This window comes from Rhinoraja longicauda, chromosome 2, assembly GCF_053455715.1.
Source record: "Rhinoraja longicauda isolate Sanriku21f chromosome 2, sRhiLon1.1, whole genome shotgun sequence".
NCBI classification, from domain to species: Eukaryota; Metazoa; Chordata; class Chondrichthyes; order Rajiformes; family Arhynchobatidae; genus Rhinoraja; species Rhinoraja longicauda.
Genome location: NC_135954.1, coordinates 1,731,031 through 1,754,470, shown reverse-complemented (window position 1 = coordinate 1,754,470; position 23,440 = coordinate 1,731,031). Strand labels below are relative to the sequence as shown.

At 49.3% G+C, this 23,440-nt stretch overlaps 1 protein-coding gene across 3 annotated transcripts; it reads left to right on the top strand.

The window, feature by feature from the left end:
- The first annotated feature begins 486 nt into the window (after positions 1-486).
- On the top strand, positions 487-22,648 carry rpp40 (ribonuclease P/MRP 40 subunit). 3 transcript variants are annotated; one of them, XM_078426557.1, is made up of 8 exons: positions 487-650; positions 4,415-4,559; positions 7,353-7,421; positions 9,616-9,711; positions 12,443-12,568; positions 14,394-14,595; positions 17,510-17,644; positions 21,551-22,642. In XM_078426557.1, exons 1-8 carry the CDS (start codon positions 528-530, stop codon positions 21,747-21,749), a joined length of 1,095 nt encoding a protein of 364 aa, XP_078282683.1. In that variant the 5' UTR covers positions 487-527; the 3' UTR covers positions 21,750-22,642. The 3 variants fall into 3 exon arrangements, with proteins under 3 accessions (XP_078282683.1, XP_078282692.1, XP_078282701.1); XM_078426566.1 differs by having other exon boundaries at positions 14,397-14,595; positions 21,551-22,640; XM_078426575.1 differs by lacking the exon at positions 17,510-17,644 and having other exon boundaries at positions 21,551-22,648.
- The last annotated feature ends 792 nt before the right edge of the window (positions 22,649-23,440 follow it).

The window sequence follows — 23,440 nt, the reverse complement described above, 5'->3', positions numbered from 1 at the left end:
GATGGTGATACCTATCTGACTATCTATCTATCTATCTGTCTATCTATCTGTTCATCTATTATTTATCTGTATGTCTATTTATTTATCATCTATTTATTTATTTATTTGTCTGTCTATTTATTTATTCACTTACTTATTTATTTGTTTGTGTGTTTATTCACTTACTTATTTATTTATTTATAGTTACTCCAGCATTCTATGTCCCCCATTGAACAACTGACTATCTGCAGTGGGAAAGAACTGCAGATGCTGGTTCAAATTGAAGGTAGACATCATCGAAGGTGGAAACTATCTGCACCTCCCTGCAGGCGACGCCTCCCACCACCAGGTGGGGCAAGGAGGCGGTGAGGTGGTGTCCCGACCTCCGGCTGCTAGAGGGCGTTCGACCGACCGGTCCCACGTGGGGAAAAGGCGCCGCCGCCGCCTGACGCCACGGAGGCGGGAGCGCGCGCGCCCGGGAACGCGTGACGTCACGGTGGCGGGAGCGCGTACGGGAAAGTGTGACGCCACGTGGGGAGGGGGGAGAGATGCTGCTGCGGGGGCTCGGCGGCGGCGGCGCGCGGCACCTGGCGGTGAGCGAGCGCTCGGGCGCCAGGCGCGGCCCCGACGTGACCGGGCGGCGCGTGGACGCGCATCACTACAACCACCGCGTGAGTGAATGAATGTATGGGGGGGGGGGACTGAGGTAGGCTGAGGTCACGTGTTGTGAGCTGAGGGGGAGGGGGCGGGGCCGGTTGGGGAGAGAGGGGGGCAGTGGTCACATGGTCAGGCGGTTGGGACGGGCGGGGGTGGAAGAGGAGGAGCGGTCACGTGGCGGCCCGCCTGAGCTGCTGTGGGGGGCGGAGTTAAGGGAGGCGGTCATGTGCTGTGATAGGTGGGGGCGGGGTGAGGGAGGGGGAACCGGTCACGTGGTGCGCTGGGCGGGGCAGCGATCACGTGGTGCGCTGAGCGGAGGAGGGGGCGGCAACGGTCACGACGGATGAGGGGGATGGGCAACGGTCACTTTGGCCAGGGGCGGGGTGAGGGAGGGGAGTGGTCACATGGTGAGTGACCGGTGGGGACGGGGCAGGGTCTGAGGGAGGGGTGTGGTCACATGGTGAGTGACCGGTGGGGATGGGGCGGGGTGAGGGAGGGGAGTGGTCACATGCCGAGTGACCGGTGGGGATGGGGCGGGGTGAGGGAGGGGAGTGGTCACATGGTGAGTGACCGGTGGGGACGGGGCGGGGTGAGGGAGGGGAGTGGTCACATGCCGAGTGACCGGTGGGGATGGGGCGGGGTGAGGGAGGGGAGCGGTCACATGGTGAGTGACCGGTGGGGACGGGGCAGGGTCTGAGGGAGGGGAGTGGTCACATGGTGAGTGACCGGTGGGGATGGGGCGGGGTGAGGGAGGGGAGCGGTCACATGGTGAGTGACCGGTGGGGATGGGGCGGGGTGAGGGAGGGGAGCGGTCACATGGTGAGTGACCGGTGGGGATGGGGCAGGGTGAGGGAGGGGAGTGGTCACATGCCGAGTGACCGGTGGGGATGGGGCGGGGTGAGGGAGGGGAGTGGTCACATGCTGAGTGACCGGTCGGTGGGGACGGGGCGGGGTGAGGGAGGAAGGAGGTCACCTGCCGAGTGACCGGTCGGTGGGGACGGGGCGGGGTGAGGGAGGGGAGCGGTCACATGCTGAGTGACCGGTGGGGATGGGGCAGGGTCTGAGGGAGGAGGAGTCGGTCACCTGCCGAGTGACCGGTCGGGACGGGGCGGGGTGAGGGAGGGGAGCGGTCACATGCTGAGTGACCGGTGGGGATGGGGCGGGGTGAGGGAGGGGAGTGGTCACATGTTGAGTGACCGATGGGGACGGGGCAGGGTCTGAGGGAGGAGGAGTCGGTCACCTGCCGAGTGACCGGTCGGTGGGGACGGGGCGGGGTGAGGGAGGGAGGAGGAGTTGGTCACGTGGCCGCACCGTGACTGACTGGTCACTCGGCACCAGGAGGGCGGGACTATAAGCCATCACCATGACCACCACAGGGCCCCAGAGTGGACGAAGGAACTGTAGATGCTGGTTTACACCGAAGGTCGACACAAAATGCTGGAGTAACTCAACGGGTCAGGCAGCATCACAAGAGAGAAGGAATGGGTGACGCCTCGGGTCGAGACCCTTCTTGGAGAGGATGTTTCCACTAGTGGGAGAGTCTGGGACCAGAGGTCACAGCCTCAAAAGTGACCATAAGTCATAGAAACACACCAAAATAGGTGCAGGAGTTGGCCATTCGGCCCTTCGAGCCAGCACCACCATTCAATATGATCGTGGCTGGTCATCTAAAATCAGTTCCTGCTTTCTCCCCATATCCCTTGATTCCCATAGACCGAAGCGCTAAATCTAACCCAGTGAATTGGCCTCCACTGCCTTCTGTGGCAGAGAATTCCACAGATTCACAACTCTCTGGGTGAAGAAATGTTTTCCTCATCTCAGTCCTAAATGGCCTACCCCTTATTCTTAAACTGTGACCCCTGGTTCTGGACTCCCCCAACATCGGGAACATGTTTCCTGCATCTAGCTTGTCCAAACCCTTAATAATTTTATATTTTTCAAAAGATCCCCTCTCATCCTTCTAAATTCCAGTGAATACAAGTTCAGTTGACCCATTCTTTCATCATATGTAAGTCCCGCCATCCTGGGAATTAACCTCATGAACCTACGCTGCACTCCCTCAATAGCAAGAATGTCCTTCCTCAAATTAGGAGACCAAAACTGCACACAATACTCCAGGTGCGGTTTCACCAGGGCCCTGTACAGCTGCAGTAGGACCTCCTTGCTCCAAAACTCAAATCCTCTCTCAATGAAGCCCAACATGCCATTAGCTTTCTTAACTGCCTGCTGTACCTGCATGCTTACTTTCTGTGACTGATGTACAAGGACACCCAGATCTCGTTGCACCTCCCCTTTTCCTAATCTGATACCATTCAGATAATAATCTGCCTGCTCTTGCCACCAAAGTGGATAACCTCACATTTATCCACATTATACTGCATCTGCCATGCATCTGCCCACTCATCCAACCTATCTAAGTCACCTTGCAGCCTCATAGCATCCTCCTCGCAGCTCACACTGCCACCCAGCTTTATGTCATCTGCAAACTTAGAGATGTTACATTTAATTCCTTTGTCTAAATCATTAATATATATTGTAAATTACTGGGGTCCCAGCACCGAGCCTTGCAGCACCCCACTAGTCACGCCTGCCATTCTGAAAAGGACCCGTTAATTCCTACTCTTTGCTTCCTGTCTGCCAACCAGTTCTCTATCCATGTCAATACCCTGCCCCCAATACCATGTGCTCTAATTTTGCGCACTAATCTCTTGTGTGGGACCTTGTCAAATGCTTTTTGAAAGTCCAGATACACTACATCCACTTATCCATTCTACTTGTTACATCCTCAAAAAAATCCAGACGATTAGTCAAGCATGATTTCCCCTTCATAAATCCATGCTGACTTTGACCGATCCTGTCACTGCTTTCCAAATGCGCTGCTAGAACATCTTCAACAATCGACTCGAGCATCTTCCCCACTACCGATGTAAGGCTAACTGGTCTCTAATTCCCTGTTTTCTCTCTCCCTCCTTTCTTAAAAAGTGGAGTTACATTGGCTACCCTCCAATCCACAGGAACTGATCCAGAGTCGAGAGAACATTGGAAAATGATCACCAATACATCCATGATTTCTAGGGCCACCTCCTTGAGTACACTGGGATGCAGACCAACAATTTACCAAACATCATTTCCTGACTAATGTGTATTCCCTTCAGTTCCTCCCTCCCACTAGATCCTCGGTCCCCTAGTATTTCTGGGAGATTGTTTGTGTCTTCCTTAGTGAAGACAGAACCAAAGTACTTGTTTAACTGTTAAGCCATTTCCTTGTTTGCCTTTATAAACCTACCTGTCTCTGATTGTAAGGGACCTCCATTTGTCTTCACTAATCTTTTCCTTTTTAATTATCTAAAGAAGCTTTTAGAGTCAGTTTTTATATTTCCCGCAAACTTTCTTTCATGCTCTTTTCCCCCCTCTTAAATCAACCCCTTTATCCTCCTCAGTTGAATTCTAAATTTCTCCCAGTTGTCAAACGCTCATCAAATGTTAACCCACTCATTCCTGAATTAAAGGACAGTCAAACTAGTCGAAGAACATGGACAGGTGACGTTTTGGGTCGAGACTCTTCTTCAGACTTAAGGTCCTTGCCCTAACCATCCTATCACTGACTAGAGTGCAGTCGTGACCTCCCATCTACCTCATTGGAGACCCTTGGACTAATTGTAATCGAGCTTTACCGTACTTTATCTTACACTAAACGTTATTCACATGTTGTTACCATATTTACTGGTGACTTTCCTCCGTTCTTTTCGTAATTTTCTGTGTGAATGTTTGTGTGCAGGTCTCTATTTTAATACCGGAATGTGGAATGGTGCCGCCAGCCATCACTGCCATTTGCAAATCATTGGTGAATTACTATCTGGTGAAGCAGTTGCCGCTCCATGAACTGCTGGCTCCTGAATTCATCAACACGTTTGTGAAGAAAGGTGATCTTTACATAACTTTACATTACATGGGCGGTCACAGTGGCATAGAAACATAGAAACATAGAAAATAGGTGCAGGAGTAGGCCATTCGGCCCTTCGAGCCTGCACCGCCATTCAATATGATCATGGCTGATCATCCAACTCAGTATCCCGTACCTGCCTTCTCTCCATACCCCCTGATCCCTTTAGCCACAAGGGCCACATCTAACTCCCTCTTAAATATAGCCAATGAACTGGCCTCAACTACCTTCTGTGGCAAAGAATTCCACAGATTCACCACTCTCTGTGTGGCGCAGCGGTAGAGTTGCTGCCTTACAGCGAAGGCAGCGCCGGAGACCCGGGTTCCATCCCGCTGTCTGTACGGAGTTTGTATGTTCTCCCCGTGACCTGCGTGGGTTTTCTCCCGAGACCTTCGGTTTCCTCCCACACTCCAAAGACGTACAGGTTTGTAGGTTAGTTTTTTGGTAAATATAAAAATTGTCCCTAGTGGGTGTAGGCTAGTGATAATGTGCATGGATCGCTGGTCAGCGCGGACCCGGTGGGCCGAAGGGCCTGTTTCCACGCTGTATCTCTAAACTAAACTAAATAACTATACGTAAATACAATCAACACAAACTAGACGGGTACATGGATGGGACAGGTTTAGAGGGATGTGTAGGAAGGAACTGCAGATGCTGGTTTAAAGCGAAGATAGACACAAAGAACTGGAGGAACTCAGCAGGTCAGACAGCTTCTTTGGAGAAAAGGAATAGGTGACATTTCTGGTCGAGACTTCTTTAGACTGAGAGTCAGGGGAAAGGAAATTGAGAGATATATATATGGTGATGTCTTTGGAGTGTGCGAGGAAACCGAAGATCTAGGAGAAAACCCACATAGTCACAGGGAGAACGTACAAACTCCATACAGACAGCATGTATAGTCGGGATCGAACCCGGGTCTCTGGCGCTGTAAGGCAGCAACTCTGCCGCTGCGCCACCGGTGCCGCTCTTTTAATAATAATAATAATAATATTCATTTATTGTCATTGCAACGAGTACAACGAAATTACAAAATAGCCAATCCTGACGGTGCGTACAAACATATATGCAATAAATGCAAAAACAAATAAATACATAAATACAATTATATTAAGTACAAGATTTTTTAACGGTGTTGCCTAGTGCAAAGGTAGTGTTCAGTTCTCGTATGGCCCTGGGGTAAAAACTGTTCTTAAGTCTGTTTGTTCGGGATTTGATCGACCTGAAACGTCGACCAGAGGGCAGATGAACAAACAGACGGTGGCCGGGGTGGGATGGATCTTTTATTATTTTGCCTGCTCTACTGAGGCAGCGTAGGCTGAACAGGTGCTCCAGGGAGGGCAGTGAGCAGCCGATGATCTTCTGGGCCGTCGTGATGACCCTCTGAAGGGCCTTCCTGTCCTTTTCTGAGCAGCTGGCATACCATGTGGTTATACAGTATGCCAGCACACTCTCGATGGAGCAGCGATAGAAGTACAACATGAGCTTCTCCTGCAGGTTGGTTTTATCACATATTCATAAGTTCATAGCAGAGATCACCTGTGGTCAGGATCGAACCTGGGCCTCTGGTGCTGTCAGGCAGCAACTCTACTTATACATAAACACATTCCCAGATTAAGTACAAGGTGTACAGAAACAGCCCACATAGAAGAGACGCCTGGTTTTGGCACCATTTCACAGTCCCAGCTGCAGTTGCACATCAAGGCGGCACGGTGGCGCAGGGGTAGAGTTGCTGCCTTACAGCGAATGCAGCGCCAGAGATCCGGGTTCCATCCCGACTACGGGTGCCATCTGTACAGAGTTTGTACGTTCTCCCCGTGACCTGCGTGGGTTTTCTCCGAGATCTTCGGTTTCCTCCCGCACTTCAAAGACGTACAAGTTTGTAGGTTAATTGGCTTGGTAAATGTAAAAAATTGTCCCAAGTGGGTATAGGATAGCATTAATGTGCGGGGATCGCTGGGCGGCGCGGACCCGGTGGGCCGAAAGGGTCTGTTTCCGCGCTGTATCTCTAAACTAGAGACACGATGCAGCCATCGCCTCCATTGTAGCACTCCAGTACCTATTGAATAATAGTATTTGTAGATCTTGACACATTGAGTTTGTTTATAATCTTGAGATTATACTATTAATTTTTTCCATAAATTCATGTCATAAGAGCAGAGGTAGGCTATTCGGCCCATCAAGTCTACTCCACCATTCAATCATGGCTGATCTATCTCTCCCTCCTAACCCCATTCTCCTGCCTTCATCCTCAACACCCTTACTAATGAAGTATCTGTTAATCTCCGCCATACAAATAGCCAATAACGTCCTCCATAGCTGTATGGGGCATTGAATTCCACATATTCACCATCCTCTGACTAAAGAAAGTCCTCCTCATCTCCTTTCTGCAGGTATATCCTCTTAATCTGAGGCTGTGCCCTCTGGTCCTAGACTCTCCCACTAGTGGAAACATCCTCTCCACATCCACTCTATCCAGGCCGCTCACTATTCGGTGGGTTTCAATGAGGTCCCCGCTCATTCTTCTAGTGCAGGCCCAGTGCCGTCAAACGCTCATCATATGTTAACCCGATCATTCCTGGGATCATTCTCGTAAACCTCCTCTTTGACCCTCTCCAATGCCACCACACATCCTTCTTCAGATGTGGGAACAGCTCCATCCAAGATCGCAAGAAATTGCAGAGAATTGTGGACGCAGCCCAGACCATCAGACTTCTAATTTATTCTTTATTTACTCAATTTCGATCGATGGTAATTTCATATTTATTTGTTTCAGGTAAATGCTATGCGCTGTCATATAACACCAGAATAGACGAAGACAATGTAGTGGCTCTCCTTCCAACAGGTAAGTCTCTTTGCAGACACTTTGTTCTCACAACAGGTAAGTGGGCGTAGGAATGGTTGATGGAATTCAATACAGAGAAGTGTGAGGTGTTGCATTTTGGGACGTCGAACAAGGGCAGGACATGGATACGACAGGTTTGGAGGGTTATGGACCAAGCACAGGTAGCTGGGACATTGTTGGCCGGCCTGGGCAAGTTGGGCCGAAGGGCCTGCTTCCACACTGTATCATTCTATGACTCTTTGATCTAAGTCAGCATTGGGGCCTGTGACCTAAGTTTAGGTTTATTATTGTCCCATGCACCGAGGTACAGTGAAAAACTTTGTTTTGCATGCTATCCAATTAAACCAGATAACATTGTTTAGTTTAGTTTACTCTGCCTTAGTGATACAGAGTGGAAACAGGCCCTTCGGCCCACCGAGTCTGTGTCGCCATCGGTCACCCCGTACACCAGCACTTATCCGGTTCAGCTTAGTTTATTGTCACGTGTATCGAGGTACAGTGAAAAGCTTTTGTTGAGTGCTTTGTCAGCTGAAAGACAATACATGATTACAATTGACCTATTTACAGTGTATAGATACATGATAAGGGAATAACATTTAGTGCAAGGTAAAGCCAGCAAAGTCCAATCAAGGATAGTCCGAGGGTCACCAATGAAGTAGATAGTAGTTCAGCACTGCTCTCTGGTTGTGGTAGGATGGTTCAGCTTTAACAGCTGGGAAGAAACTGTCCCTGAATCTGGAGGTGTGCGTTTTCACACTTCCGTACGTCTTGCCTGATGGGAGAGGCAGGAAGAGGGAGCAGCCGGGGTGAGACTGGTCCTTGATTATGCTGCTGGCCTTGCCGAGGCAGCGTGAGGTGTAGATGGAGTCAATGGAAGGGAGGTTGGTTTGTGCGATGGTCTGGGCTGCGTCCACAATTCTCTGCAATTTCTTGGGGTCTTGGATGGAGCTGTTCCCAAACCAAGCTGGGATGCATCCTGATAAAATGCTTTCTGTGGCGCATCTGTAGAAGTTGGTGAGAGTCGTTGGGGACATGCCGAACTTCCTAAGCCTTCTAAGGAAGTGGAAGCGTTGGTGTGCTTTCTTGGTCGTTGCTTCAGTATGGGTGGACCAGGAGAAGTCGTTGGTGATATTGACTCCTAGGAATTTGAAGTTTTCAGCCATCTCTACTTTGGCACCGGCAATGCAAACCAGTTACTGATTGTGGATGATCAGCCTTCATCACAATGAATGGCGGTGCTGGCTCAAAGGGCCAAATGGCCTCCTCCTGCACCTATTTTCTATGTTTCTATGTATCTGTACACCGTGGACGGCTCGATTGTAATCATGTGCAGTCTTTCTGCTGACTGGATAGCACGTAACAAAGAAGCTTTTCACTCTACCTCGGTACACGTGACAATAAACTAAACTAAACTAAGCTGAAACTAAATTGAACTATCTTATATGGGGCAATTTAGTCAGCATAGGCAAGTTGGGCTGAAGGGTCTATTTCTGTGCTGTACGATTCTAAATATGGTCACAGTTTGTGTGTTGAATGTGTGACCGTGGTGGCAAGTCTAGACCGTCTTGATCTAGACGGTCAATTCTTGGTCGGTCTAGCATTGACCGTCCAATTCTATGATGGTCCAGTTTTAATACTGCCAACGTAGAGTCTGTCCTCACCTTCTCCATCATGGTCTGGTTTGGCTCGGCCACCAAGCACCACATCCGGAGGCTGCAACGAATCGTTCGATCAGCTGAGAAGGTTGTTGGCTGCAACCTTCCCCCCATTGACGAACTGTACACCGCAAGGGCCAGGAAGCGAGCGGGCAAGATCATCTCTGACCCCTCTCACCCTGGCCACAAACTCTTGGAAGCACTTCTCTCTGGAAGGCGACTCCGGACTGTCAAAGCAGCCACAGCCAGACATAAAAACAACTTTTTTCCACGAGTAGTAGCTCTACTCAATAACCAAAATCTGTAGTCTCTTTTTGCTCTGGTTTATTTCACTCACATGTTTAAACTGTAATGTTGTATTCTTATTATTTTATGCTTTATTCTTAATCGTTTACTGTATGTTCGTGTTGTTACTTGTGAGCGGAGCACCAAGGCACATTCCTTGTATGTGCACATACTTGGCCAATAAACCTGTTCAACTTCAACTTCAGATCGTGTATTGATGTTGTTTCTCTGTGATGTTTATTGGATTTTCACAGGGAAGCTGATTTTATCAGTGGACAAGGATACGTACCAGGAGCTGGGGCTGGAAGGACAACCATCCAAATACTCCCACAGGACCGTGATGAGATACAGTAGGTACAGATTACCAAACGCTTCTTGCAGTAAGGAATGCATTTGGTCTTTCCAAACGATTCTTTCGTGGATGGACACAAAGTGCTGGAGTAACTGGAGGACAACCCGGTGGTGCAGCGGGTAGAGCTGCTGCCTCACAGCGCCAGGGACCCGGGTTCAATCCCGACTATGGGTGCTGTCTGTACGGAGTTTGTACGTTCTCCCCGTGACCGCGTGGGTTTTTGTCCCGAGTGCTCCAGATTCCTCCCACACTACAACGATGTACAGAGGTTAACTGATAATTGTAAAATTGTTCCTAGTGTGTTGAGGATAGTGTTAGTGTGCGGGGACTGCTGGTCGGCACAGACTTGGTGGACCGAAGGGCCTGTCTCTCAAAACTACACTGAACTAATAACCCCGTATGAATGAAGCCATATGGCCCATCGAGTCTACTCTGCCATTTAATCATGGCTGATCTATCATTCCCTCTCAACCCCTTTCTCCTGCCTTCTCCCCGTAACCTTTGACACCCTTGCTAATCTTTACCAATCCTTACCAACATTATCGCATTGATATTCATTAGCAATGTTTCCCGAACTTCAGCCAGGCTTCAAATGCTATGTTTCATTGGTTGTAGAGATCTAACACACTTGGAGGGTAGTGAACACCTGCCATCCAACAACATGCAATGAAAGCAATCACATTTTTCTAAAGGAAAATACTATTAGTGCTGGAGGAAATCAGGTAGCATCTATGAAGGGAATGGACAGGCAATGGTATGGGTCAGACTGAAGAAGAGTCCCGACCAGAAATGTGATCTGAGTTACTCCAGCACTCTGTGAAACGTCACCAATCCATGTTCTCCAGAGATGCTGCCTGACCTGCTGAGTTACTCCAGCACTCTGTGAAACGTCACCAATCCATGTTCTCCAGAGATGCTGCCTGACCCGCTGAGTTACTCCAGCACTCTGTGAAACGTCACCAATCCATGTTCTCCACAAATGCTGCCTGACCTGCTGAGTTACTCCAGCACTCTGTGAAATGTCACCAATCCATGTTCTCCACAGATGCTGCCTGACCCGCTGAGTTACTCCAGCACTCTCTATCTAGTCACATTCACTAAGATCACAACTAATCTAATCCGCTTTGACTTCTTTATGGCTAAGAAATCTAGCCATAGAACAGCGGGGGAAAGGAATGACAGGGGTGTGTGAGGTCTTTGATTATGTTGGCTGCTTTCCTGAGGCAGCGTGAAGTGCAGATGGAGTCAATGGTCAGGAGTCTGGTCTGTTTGATGTCTAACTATAATGTACTTTAGTTTAGAGATACAGTGTGAAAACAGATCCTTCGGCCCACCGAGTCCACACCAACCAGCGATCCCTGTACTCTACCACTAACCTACTCACTAGGGATCATTTACTATTTTACCGAAGGCAATTAACCTACAAACCTGCATGTCTTCCAATTTGGTGGTAAGAATAGGAAGGCAGAGTATTATTTGAATGGTGTCAAGTTAGGAAAAGGGGACGTACAACGAGATCTGGGTGTCCTAGTGCATCAGTCACTGAAAGGAAGCATGCAGGTACAGCAGGCAGTGAAGAAAGCCAATGGAATGTTGGCCTTCAAAGCAAGAGGAGTTGAGTATAGGAGCAAAGAGGTCCTTCTACAGTTGTACAGGGCCCTAGTGAGACCGCACCTGGAGTACTGTGTGCAGTTTTGGTCTCCAAATTTGAGGAAGGATATTCTTGCTATTGAGGGCGTGCAGCGTAGGTTTACTAGGTTAATTCACGGAATGGCGGGACTGTCATATGTTTAAGAATAAGGGGCCACAGTTTAAGAATAAGGGGTAGGCCATTTAGAACGGAGATGAGGAAAAACTTTTTCAGTCAGAGAGTTGTGAATCTGTGGAATTCTCTGCCTCAGAAGGCCAATTCTCTGAATGCATTCAAGAGAGAGCTAGATAGAGCTCTTAAGGATAGCGGAGTCAGGGGGTATGGGGAGAAGGCAGGAACAGGGTACTGATTGAGAATGATCAGCCATGATCACATTGAATGGCGGTGCTGGCTCGAAGGGCCGAATGGCCTCCTCCTGCACCTATTGTCTATTGTCTTTGGAAGGTGGGATGAAAGCGGAGCACTGGGAGAAAACCCATGCAGGTCACAGGGAGGATGTACAAACTCCATACAGGATGGAACGCGTGTCTCTGGCGCAGTGAGGCAGCAACTCTACCACTGTCGTCCTCTTCAGAATTCTCTTCAGACTTGGTGCTTTCTGCAGCAGGTGACGCTGTCTTATAGGGATCTTATAGAGACGTATAAAATTATAAAAGGACTGGACAAGCTGGATGCAGGAAAAATGTTCTCAATGTTGGGGGAGTCCGGAACCAGGGGCCACAGTCTAAGAATAAAGGGGAGGCCATTTAAAACTGAGGTGAGAAGGAACCTTTTCACCCAGAGAGTTGTGAATCTGTGGAATTCTCTGCCACAGAGGGCAGTGGAGGCCAATTCACTGGATGGATTTGAAAGAGTTAGATGGAGCTCTAGGGGCTAGTGGAATCAAGGGATATGGGGAGAAAGCAGGCACGGGTTACTGATTGTGGATGGTCAGCCATGATCACAATGAATGGCGGTGTTGCTCGAAGGGCCTCCTCCTGCACCTATTGTCTATGTTTGTATGCCTGACCTGCCCGTCCAAGCCTCGTGTGGTGTGAGAGGCGTGGTCTTCATAACGTGACGACGTTTTTGTTTTCAGTTGTCACGGTGGATTTGAGTGAAGCCTCCTTTGTTCCTGGTGGAAAGAGGTACGACCGGGTCCTGTGGGCACTGCGGGAGAAGAAGCCTTTAATCTTTGACCTTTTGATGTCCTGCGATTCCTCAGGTGAGCGGTCTGAAGTAGAGGTTACTTTATTGTCACGTGTACCGAGGTACAGTGAAAGGCTTTTGTTGCGTGCTAACCAGTCAGCAGAAAGACAATACATGATTACAATCGAGCCGTCCACAGTGTACAGATACAGGATAAAGGAATAACCTTTAGTGCAAGGTAAAGCCAGCAAAGTCCGATCAAGGATAGTCCGAGGGTCACCAATGAGGTAGATAGTAGTTCAGCACTGCTCTCTGGTTGTGGTAGGATGGTTCAGTTGCCTGATAACAGCCGGGAGGAAACTGTCCCTGAATCTGGAGGTGTGCGTTTTCACACTTCTGTACCTCTTGCCCGATGGGAGAGGGGAGAAGAGGGAGTGGCCGGGGTGAGACTGGTCCTTGATTATGCTGCTGGCCTTGCCAAGGCAGCGTGAGGTGTAGATGGAGTCAATGGAAGGGAGGTTGGTTTGTGTGATGGTCTGGGCTGCGTGCGCAATTCCTTGCGGTCTTGGATGGAGCTGTTCCCAAACCAAGCTGTGATGCATCCTGATAAAATGCTTTCTCTGGCGCATCTGTAGACGTTGGTGAGAGTTGTTGGGGGCGTGCCAGACTTCCTAAGCCTTCTAAGGAAGTAGAGGTGTTGGTGTGCTATCACAGTTGAGGATATCAACCAGCATCGCCAATTTAGTTTAGTTTAGAGATACAGTGTGGATATAGGCCCTTCGGTCCACCAAGTACATGCTGACCAGCGATCACCCTGGACACTAACATTAGTACATGCTGACCTGCGATCACCCCGGACACTAACATTAGTACACATAAGGGACAATTTACAATTTACAGAAACTAATTAACCTGCAAACCTGCACGTCTTTGGAGTGTGGGTGGAAACCGGAGCACTCGGAGAAAACCCACGCAGGTCACGGGGAGAACGTACAAACTCCCTACAGACATCACCTGTGGTCGGGATCGAACCCGGGTCTCTGGTGTCAGATGAGGAATATGGGAGGTGCAACGAGACCTGGGTGTCCTTATACATCAGTCACTGAAAGTAAGCATGCAGGTACAGCAGGCAGTGAAGAAAGCTAATGGCATGTTGGCCTTCATTGCGAGTGGATTTGAATTTAGGAGCAAGGAGGTCCTGCTGCAGTTGTACAGGGCCCTGGTGAGACCACACCTGGAGTATTGTGTGCAGTTTTGGTCTCCTAATTTGAGGAAGGACATTTTTGCTATTGAGGGCGTGCAGCATAGGTTCACCAGGTTAATTCCCGGGATGGCGGGACTGACATGATGAAAGAATGGGTCGACTGGACTTGTATTCACTGGAATTTAGAAGGATGAGAGAGCATCTTATAGAAACATATAAAATTCTTAAAGGATTGGACAGGCTAGATGCAGGAAAAATGTTCCTGATGTTGGGGGAATCCAGAACCAGGGGTCGAAGTTTAAGAATAAGGGATCGGCCATTTAGGACTGAGATGAGGATATTTCTTCAACCAGAGAGTTGTGAATCTGTGGAATTCTCCGCCACAGAGGGCAGTGGAGGCCAATTCACTGGATGTTTTCAAGAGAGTTGGATTTAGCTCTTAGAGCTAAAGGAATCAAGGGATATGGGGAGAAAGCAGGAACGGGGTACTGATTTTGGATGATCAGCCATGATCATATTGAATGGCGGTGCTGGCTCGAAGGGCTGAATGGCCTCCTCCTGCACCTGTTGTCTATGTTTCTGGTGCTGTAACGCAGTGACTATCACTGTACCTTTCCCTTGTCTGTCCACTGTTGCCCTGTGTCTATTTTTGCTGTGATAACATGATGTGTAGTAATGTTTTTTCCGACATTGCAAGCAGGTGGAAGAGAGGCTTCGCTGGCATCTTACTTCACCCAGTACCAGTGCCAGGCTTACGTGCCCAAGCTGGCAACCCGTATATTGAATGGAACATCCTGCCCTGTGCTGCTCAGCAGTGAGCTGGATGGGAAAGGCTGTGAATCGTGCGACTCACTGGAGTTTCTGGACTGGCTGGGTGCGGTCTTCTGCGACGTTGACTGGTGAGTTGCAAGCTGTACAACTCTAGAACTGTTCTGTTCGCAAGTTCACAAGTTAGAGGCGTAGAATTAAGCCATTCGGCCCATCGAGTCCACAGTCTTCTCTGCCTCCTAATCCCATTTTCTGCCTTCTCCCCATAACCCTTGACACCCGTTCTAATCAAGAATTTGTCTATCTCTGCCTTAAAAAATATCCACTGACTTGGCCTCCACCGCCCTCTGTGGCAATGAGTTCCACAGATTCACCACCCTCTGACTAAAGAAGTTCCTCCTCACCTCCTTTCTAAAAGAGCGCCCTTTAATTCTGAGGCTGTGACCTCTGGTCCTAGACTCTCCCACTAGTGGAAACATCCTCTCCACATCCACTCTATCCGGGCCTTTCACTGGCCTATCCAGGCCTTTCTAAGTTTCAACGAGGTCCCCCACTCAACCTTCTAAACTCCAGCGAGTACAGGCCCAGTGCCGACAAACGTTCATCATAGGTTAACCCACCCATTCCTGGGATCGTTCTCGTAAACCTCCTCTGGACCCTGTCCAGAGCCAGCACGTCCTTCCTCAGATATGGGGCCTAGATTTGCTCACAGTACTCCAAATGCAGCCCGACCAGCGCCTTATACAGCCTCATGTTATATATTGTCTTTCCGCTCACTGGATGGCAGGGTGTGAAAACGACAGATCAAAGCAGACGATGATCAAGGAAATGTAGAATGGTTCATTATTGGCTGAGGGGAAGGTGTCAACGAGGCAAACAAACTAATCGGGAGGGCAGTCAGAACTAGGGTGGGAGAACGGGTGGGGGAGGGATGGAGAGAGGGGGAAAGCAAGGGTTACATAAAGTTAGAGAAGTCAATGTTCATACCGCTGGGGTGCAAACTGCCCAAGCGAAATATGAGGTGCTGTTCCTCCAATTAGCGCTGGGCCTCACTGACAATGGAGGAGGCCCAGGACAGAAAGGTCAGACTGGGAATGGGAGGGGGAGCTCAGGTGTTTAGCATTGTCATGTTTATTGCAATGGAAACAATAAATTATTATTTGCAGCAGCACAACAGGTTTGTAAACACAGGACTCAGTGCAGAATATATATTAAACAAAAAAAATAGAACAGTCCTCAGAATAAAAGGGCGTTCCTTTAGAAAGGCGATCAGGAGGAATTTCTTTAGTCAGAGGGTGGTGAATCTGTGGAATTCGTTGCCACAGACTGCTGTGGAGGCCAAGTCAATGGATATTGTTAAGGGGAGGTTGACTGGTTCTTGATTAGTGCGGGTGTCGGGGGTTATGGGGAGAAGGCAGGAGAATGGCAGGAAGGCAGGAGATCTAGGAGGGAGAGATAGATCAGCCATGATTGAATGGCGGAGTAGACTCGATGGACCGAATGGCCTAATCCTGCTCCTATGACTTATGAACTTATGAAAAATAAGTTAAACATTAAACAAAACCGCAATAAAGTAAAAAACAAAACAATGCCCAGAGTCCCGGATGTGCAACCACAGCAGTTTGTATTTTGGAGATCAGTTGGAGGTTGTGGTGTTTAACAGCCTGATGGCTGTAGGGAAGAAGCTGTTCCTGAACCTGGACGTTACAGTTTTCAGGCTCCTGTACCTTCTTCCCAATGGCAGTAGTGAATGAGAGTGTGGCCAGGGTGATGTGGGTCAAAATTAAACATGATTTCCCCTCTGCCTTACCTGAACTATTGCACAGGAAGATCGGGTGGTCAAAAAGGCTTTCGGCACATTGGCCTTCATCAGTCAGAGAATTGAGTGTAGAAGTTGGGAAGTCATGTTGCAGTTGTATAAGACGTTGGTGAGGCCACGTTTACAGTTTTGTGGTGTTCAGTTCTGGGCACTATGTTATAGGAAAGATGCTGTCAAGCTGGAAAGGGTGCAAAGGGTTACGAGGATGTTGGCAGGACTCGAGGGTCTGATCTACAGGGAGAGGTTGAGTAGGCTGGGACTCTATTGCTTGGAGCACCGGAGGACGAGGGCTAATCTTATAGAGGTGTATAAAAGCATAGATCAGGTATACGCACCAGAGTATGGGAATCGAGAACCAGAGGAGGAATTTATAACACAGAGGGCATGGAACGAGCTGCCAGTTGAGGCAGGGACTATCCCAACGTTTAAGAAATATTTGGACAGGTATATGGATAGGACAGGTTTAGAGGGATATGGACCAAACGCAGGCAGGTTGGACCAGTGTAGATGGGACATTGTTGGTCGGCCTGGGCGAGTTTGTCCAGAGATTCTGCCTGACCCGCTGAGTTACTCCAGCACTCTGTGAAACGTCACCTATCCATGTTCTCCACAGATGCTGCCTGACCCGCTGAGTTACTCCAGCACTCTGTGAAACGTCACCTATCCATGTTCTCCACAGATGCTGCCTGACCCGCTGAGTTACTCCAGCACTCTGTGTCTTCTCTCCTAATTCCATTTTATTTCTATCTGCAATCTTTGCTGCATGGTCTGGAAGGGAGTTTAACACAGCACGCCTGCTGTCAGCCCTGTGTATCTTGCAAATTGACAATATCCTCGGGTTTCTTAATGAATCCGTAAAATTACCGTTCAAAGTGCGGTCAGGAAGAAATGTGTTTCAATCCAGAATCCAGTCCAGAACAAGGGGCCACAGTTTAAGAATAAGGGGTAGGCCATTTAGAACGGAGATGAGGAAAAACTTTTTCACTCAGAGAGATTCAGTGGAATTCTCTGCCACAGAAGGCAGTGGAGGCCAATTCTCTGAATGCATTCAAGAGAGAGCTAGATAGAGCTCTTAAAGATAGCGGAGTCAGGGGGTATGGGGAGAAGACAGGAACGGGGTACTGATTGAGAATGATCAGCCATGATCACATTGAATGGCGGTGCTGGTTGGAAGGGCCGAATGGCCTCCTCCTGCACCTATTGTCTAATGAATCTCTTTCTTGTAGCAATAACCAAGCAGACAGCTTCCTGTCGACCTACTGTTGCCCCGACCCCAACACCATGGTGGATAAGGCATGCCTTTGTACCATTACCGGCTTTATCATTCCTGAAGGAATAAATCGCTTATTGGACCAGCTGAGGTAAGCATGTTGTAAATGCTTAGGACGTGTGGGGAAAAGAATGCAGGCGCTGGTTTAAATCGAAGGTAGACACAAGATGCTGGAGTAACTCAGCGGGCCGGGCAGCATCCCTGGAGAGAAGGAATGGGTGATGTTTCGGGTCAAGGGTCTCGACCCGAAACTTCACCCATTCTTTCTCTCCAGAGATGCTGCCTGACTCGCTGAGTTACTCCAGCATTTTGTGTCTACGTTGTAAATGCTGTTCAGTTTAGTTTAGAGATACAGCGCGGTAAACTGGCCCTTCGGCCCACCGAGTTCACGCCAACCGGCACACTAACACCATCCTACGCACACGCACTAGGAACAATTTACAATGTTTACCAACGCCAATTAACCTACAAACCTGCACGTCTTTGGAGTGTGGGAAGAAACTGGAGCACCCGGAGAAAACCCACGCAGGTCACGGCGAGAACGTACAAACTACGTACAGACAGTGAGGATGGAACTCGGGTCAATTCTCTGAATGCATTCAAGAGAGAGCTAGATAGAGCTCTTAAGGATAGCGGAGTCAGGGAAATGGGGAGAAGGCAGGAACGGGGATTGAGAATGATCAGCCATGATCACATTGAATGGCGGTGCTGGCTCGAAGGGCTGAATGGCCTACTCCTGCACCTATTGTCTATTGAGTCTCTGGCGCAGTAAGGCAGCAACTTTACCGCTGCGCCTCTGACTGTGCCACCCTCTTTGTACTTGAAGTAGAAAATCAGCCTCCTTTTGCTGTGGAATCAGCTGGAGTATCAGTCAGCACACCGGGATCCCTCGCGTTCTGGCCTTCAATGTACCTCAGACATTCTGAGGCCCAGCGGCCCGGAGCTTCCTCCATAAACCTCGCTCCCTCTTTCTCTGCCTTTCAGTGGTGCAGCTGGTAGAGCTGCTACCTCCCAGCGCCAGCGATCTGGGTTCGATCCTGACCTCGGATGCTGTCTGTGTGTGGAGTTTGTACCTTCTCCCCGAGGGTTTCCTCCGCGTGCTCCGGTTTCAATAGACAATAGGTGCAGGAGGAGGCCATTTGGCCCTTCGAGCCAGCACCGCCATTCAATGTGATCATGGCTGATCATTCTCAATCAGTACCCCGTTCCTGCCTTCTCCCCATACCCCCTGACTCCGCTATCTTAAGAGCTCTATCTAGCTCTCTCTTGAATGCATTCAGAGAATTGGCCTCCACTGCCTTCTGAGGCAGTGAATTCCACAGATTCACAACCTTCTGACTGAAAAAGTTCTTCCTCATCTCAGTCCTAAATGGCCTACCCCTTATTCTTAAACTGTGGTCCCTTGTTCTGGACTCCCCCAACATTGGGAACATGTTTCCTGCCTCTAACGTGTCCAACCCCTTAATAATGTTATATGTTTCGATAAGATTCCCTCTCATCCTTCTAAATTCCAGTGTATACAAGCCTAATGGGTTTCCTCCCCCTTCCCAAAGCCGTGCGTGTTTGTAGGTTACTTAGCCTCTGTAAATTGCACCCTAGTGGGTAGGGAGTGGATAAGAAAATAGAACGAGTGTGAATGGATGGATCGACGGTTGGCGCAGACTCAGTGGGCCGAAGGGCCTGTTTCCATGCTGTATCTCTAATCTACAGTAAACCCTCGCAATCACAGATCACGGAGGGGAGGAATAGAGTCCGGAAACAAGGGATATGAGGAGAAAGCAGAAACGGGGTACTGATTCTGGATGATCAGCCATGATCATATTGAATGGCGGTGCTGGCTCGAAAGGCCGAATGGCCTCCTCCTACACCTATTGTCTATAGATAGAATCATAGATAGAATCATAGATTAATACAGTGTGGAAACAGGCCCATCGGCCCAACTCGCCCACACTAGCCAACAATGTCCCAGGTACCCTAGTCCCACTTGCCTGCACTTGGTCCATATCCCTCCAAACCTGTCCTATCCGTGTACCTGTCAAATTGTTTCTTAAACGATGGGATAGTCCCAGCCTCAACGACCTCCTCTGGCAGCTTGTTCCACACACCCACCACCCTCTGTGTGAAAGTTACCCCTCGGATTCCTATTAAATCCTTTCCCCTTCACCTTGAACCTATGTCCTCTGGTACTCGATTCCCCTACTCTGGGCAAGAGACTCTGTGCATCTACCCGATCTATTCTGCTCATGATTTTGTACACCTCTATAAGATCTCCCCTCATCCTCCTGCGCTCCATGGAATAGAGACCCAGCCAGCTCAACCTCTCCCTGTAGCTCACACCCTCTGGTCCTGGCAACATCCTCGTCGATCTTATCTTAAAACCTTTCAAGCTTGGTAATATCTTTCCTGTAACACGGTGCTGTGTCGTTTGTCCGCTATAACCGAGTTATATAACGCAAGGCCGGGAGGGAAGAAATGCGGCGTAGGATGGGGGGGGGTTAAACCAGGGGGGTTCACAGGCTGGGGAGCCACAGAGACGCCGGCCCTACACGTGGTACCGGGGACGTGCCCGGTACTCGCGCCACCCTCACGCCGCTCCCTCTCTCCCGACCCGCAACCGGAAGCTCCCGCCGCTCGGCGCCAGCTTACTGGGTAACTGGCGGCAGTGGGAGGGCAGCTGCAATGGGAACCTCGGTCCCCTACAACCAAAATCCACTATATGGAAGGTAGACACAGAGTGCTGGAGTAACTCAGCGGGTCAGGCAGCATCTCGGGAGAGAAGGAATGGGCGACGTTTCGGGTCGAGACCCCTCTTCAGACTGATGCCCATTATATGGAGTCCGTTATGTTCATGTTCACAAGTGATAGGACCAGATCTTGCCCGGGGCAGGAGGGCTCTGCAGCTGTCCGCCTCTTTAACATTGGCAGACCTGCAGCAGGTGCAATGTCTTCATATCCGTGTGGGACAGCCAACAAATTAAGTGAAAGTGGGTCGGGTAGCGTCCAAAGTCACGTGGTTGAAACCCCCCGATGTTTGCAATGGTTGGGCGGCACGATGGCGCAGCCGTAGAGTTGCTGCCTTACAGCGAATGCAACGCCGGAGACTCGGGTTCGATCCTGACTACGGGCACCATCTGTACGGAGTTTGTACGTTCTCCCCGTGACCTGCGTGGGTTTTCTCCGAGATCTTCGGTTTCCTCCCACACTCCAAAGACGACAGGTATGTAGGTTAATTGGCTGGGCAAATGTTTAAAAAAATTGTCCCAAGTGGGTGTAGGATAGTGTTAATGTGCTGGGATCGCTGGGCGGCACGGACCCGGTGGGCCAAAGGGCCTGTTTCCGCGCTGTATTTCTAAAAATAAAAAAGAAATAAAAAAGAAACCACTGTGTAATCATGGCTCATCTCTCTCTCCCTCTCAAACCCATTCTCCTGCCTTATCCCCATAACCCCTGACACCCGTACTAATCAACAATCTATCTACCTATCTCTGCTGTAAAAATATCCAATAACAGCCTTCACAGCCATCTGTGGCAATCAATTCCACAGATGCACCCCCCTCTGAGTAAAGAAATTCCCCCTCATCTTCTTTCTACAGGTACGCTTTTTCATTCTGAGTCCGAGACCCTGCCACTTGTGGAAACACCCTCTCCTCATCCACTCTATGTTGTTATTGTGAGGGGTTACTGTAAACTAAACACATCGCTCATCTGATGTAAGATATTTTTACGCAACTGTTACCTGCACATTTAGTTTCATTTTTCATTTAGTTTAGAGATACAGCGTGAAACTGGCCCTTCGGCCCACTGAGTCCTTGCCGACCGTGCAAACTCCGTACGGACAGCACCCATAGTCAGGATGGAACCCGGGTCTCTGGCGTTGTGAGGCAGCAACTCTACCGCTACGTCACCGTGCTGCCCATTTTGAAATGATAGTTCTTTTTGCCTCAGCTGCATTGTTGCTGTATTCTGACATTTACCACTGCCTTTCCATTCCTCCCAGGTTGTACTTTGAAGAACCGAAGCTGGCTCAGTGGCTCAGTGTGACAGTGCACGGCTTTGCAGACAGCCCCGTGTCCTGGGGCCAGAGTGAACACGGCTACCACAAAGGAGGAGAGAACCTGTACAATGTTGTTCTGTTCAGCAATCAGGATTGCTGGTTGCACATGGCAGTGGGCACACAGAGTGACTGTCCACCATAACTCTCTCAACACCATCTACCTCCTGCTCCCAAGTCCAATCTCTCTGGAGAATGGAAGAGTTACAGTACTTGACATGGGCGCTATGGTGGCGCAGCGGTAGAGTTGCTGCCTCACAGCGCCGGAGACCCGGGTTCCATCCTGACTACGGGCGCTGTCTGTACGGAGTTTGTACGTTCTCCCCGTGACCTGCGTGGGTTTTCTCCGAGATCTCCGGTTTCCTCCCACACTCCAAAGACGTGCAGGTTTGTAGGTTAATTGGCTTGGTAAATGTAAAAATTGTCCCTAGTAGGATTGCCGGGTTCAGTCTTCAGAGTGAAGAAGAGTCTCGACCCGAAACGTCACCTATTCCTTCTCCACAGATGCTGCCTGTCCCGCTGAGTTACTCCAGCATTTTGTGTCTATCATACATCGTAGAAACAGGTACTTTGACCAAATATGCCCACACTGACCAAGATACCCCATCTACACTAGTCCCAACTGCCTGCGTTTGGCCCATATCCGACCCGAAACGTCACCCATTCCTTCTCTCCAGAGATGCTGCCTGACCTGCTGAATTACTCCAGCATTTTGTGTCTACCTTCAATTTAAACCAGCATCTGCAGTTTTCTTTCCTGTAGGTTTGTTGGTTAATTGGCTTCGGTTGAAATTGTAAATTGACCCTAGTGTGTAGGATAGTACGAGTGTGCGGGGATCACTGGTCGGTGGGCCGAAGGGCCTGTTTCCTCACTGTATCTCTAAATAAAAATAAAAGTGAAAATAAAGTACAGAGAAGTGTGAGGTGTTGCATTTTGGGACATCTAACAAGAGCAGGATCTACACCATAAATGGTAGGACTCTGGGGAGTGTTGTGGAGCAGAGGAATTTAAGAGTACAGGTGCATGGTTCCTTGAAGGTGGAGTCGCAGGTAGATAAGTTAGTCAAAAAGGCTTTTGGCGCTTTGGCCTTCATCAGTCATAAGTTGGGAGGTCATGTTGCGGTTGTATAAGACGTTGGTGAGATGGCATTTAGAATATTGTAAATTTCCCCGGTGTGGGACGAATAATGGAATATATTATTGTGTTCAGTTCTGGGCACCATATTATAGGATATTGTCACGCTTGAAAGGGTTCAGAGAAGATTTATGAGGATGTTGCCAGGACTCGAGGGTGTGAGCGACAGGGAGAGGTTGAGCAGGCTGGGTCTCTATTCCATGGAGCGCAGGAGGATGAGGGGAGATCTTATAGAGGTGTACAAAATCATGAGAGGAATAGATCGGATAGATGTACAGAGTGGGGGAATTGAGGACCAGAGAACATAGGTTTAAGGTGAAGGGGAAAAGATTGAATAGGAATCTGGGGGGTAACTTTTTCACATAAAGGGTGGTGGGTGTATGGAACAAGCTGCTAGAGGAGGTAGTTGAGGCTGGGACTATCCCATTGTTTAATAAACAGTTAGACAGGTACATGGAAAGGATAGGTTTGGAGGGTTATGGACCAAGCGCAGGCAGGTGGGACTAGTGTAGCTGGGACATGTTGGCCGGTGTGGGCAAGTTGGGCCGAAGGGCCTGTTTCCACACTGTATCACTCTATGACTAAAGTACCATTGACTCAAACTGAAGTTATCTGAAGAAGGGTCTGTCTATTTCCCTTTACGAATGTTGCCTGATCCGCTGAATTCCGTCAGCATTTTGTTTTTGCTCGTTTAATACGGGT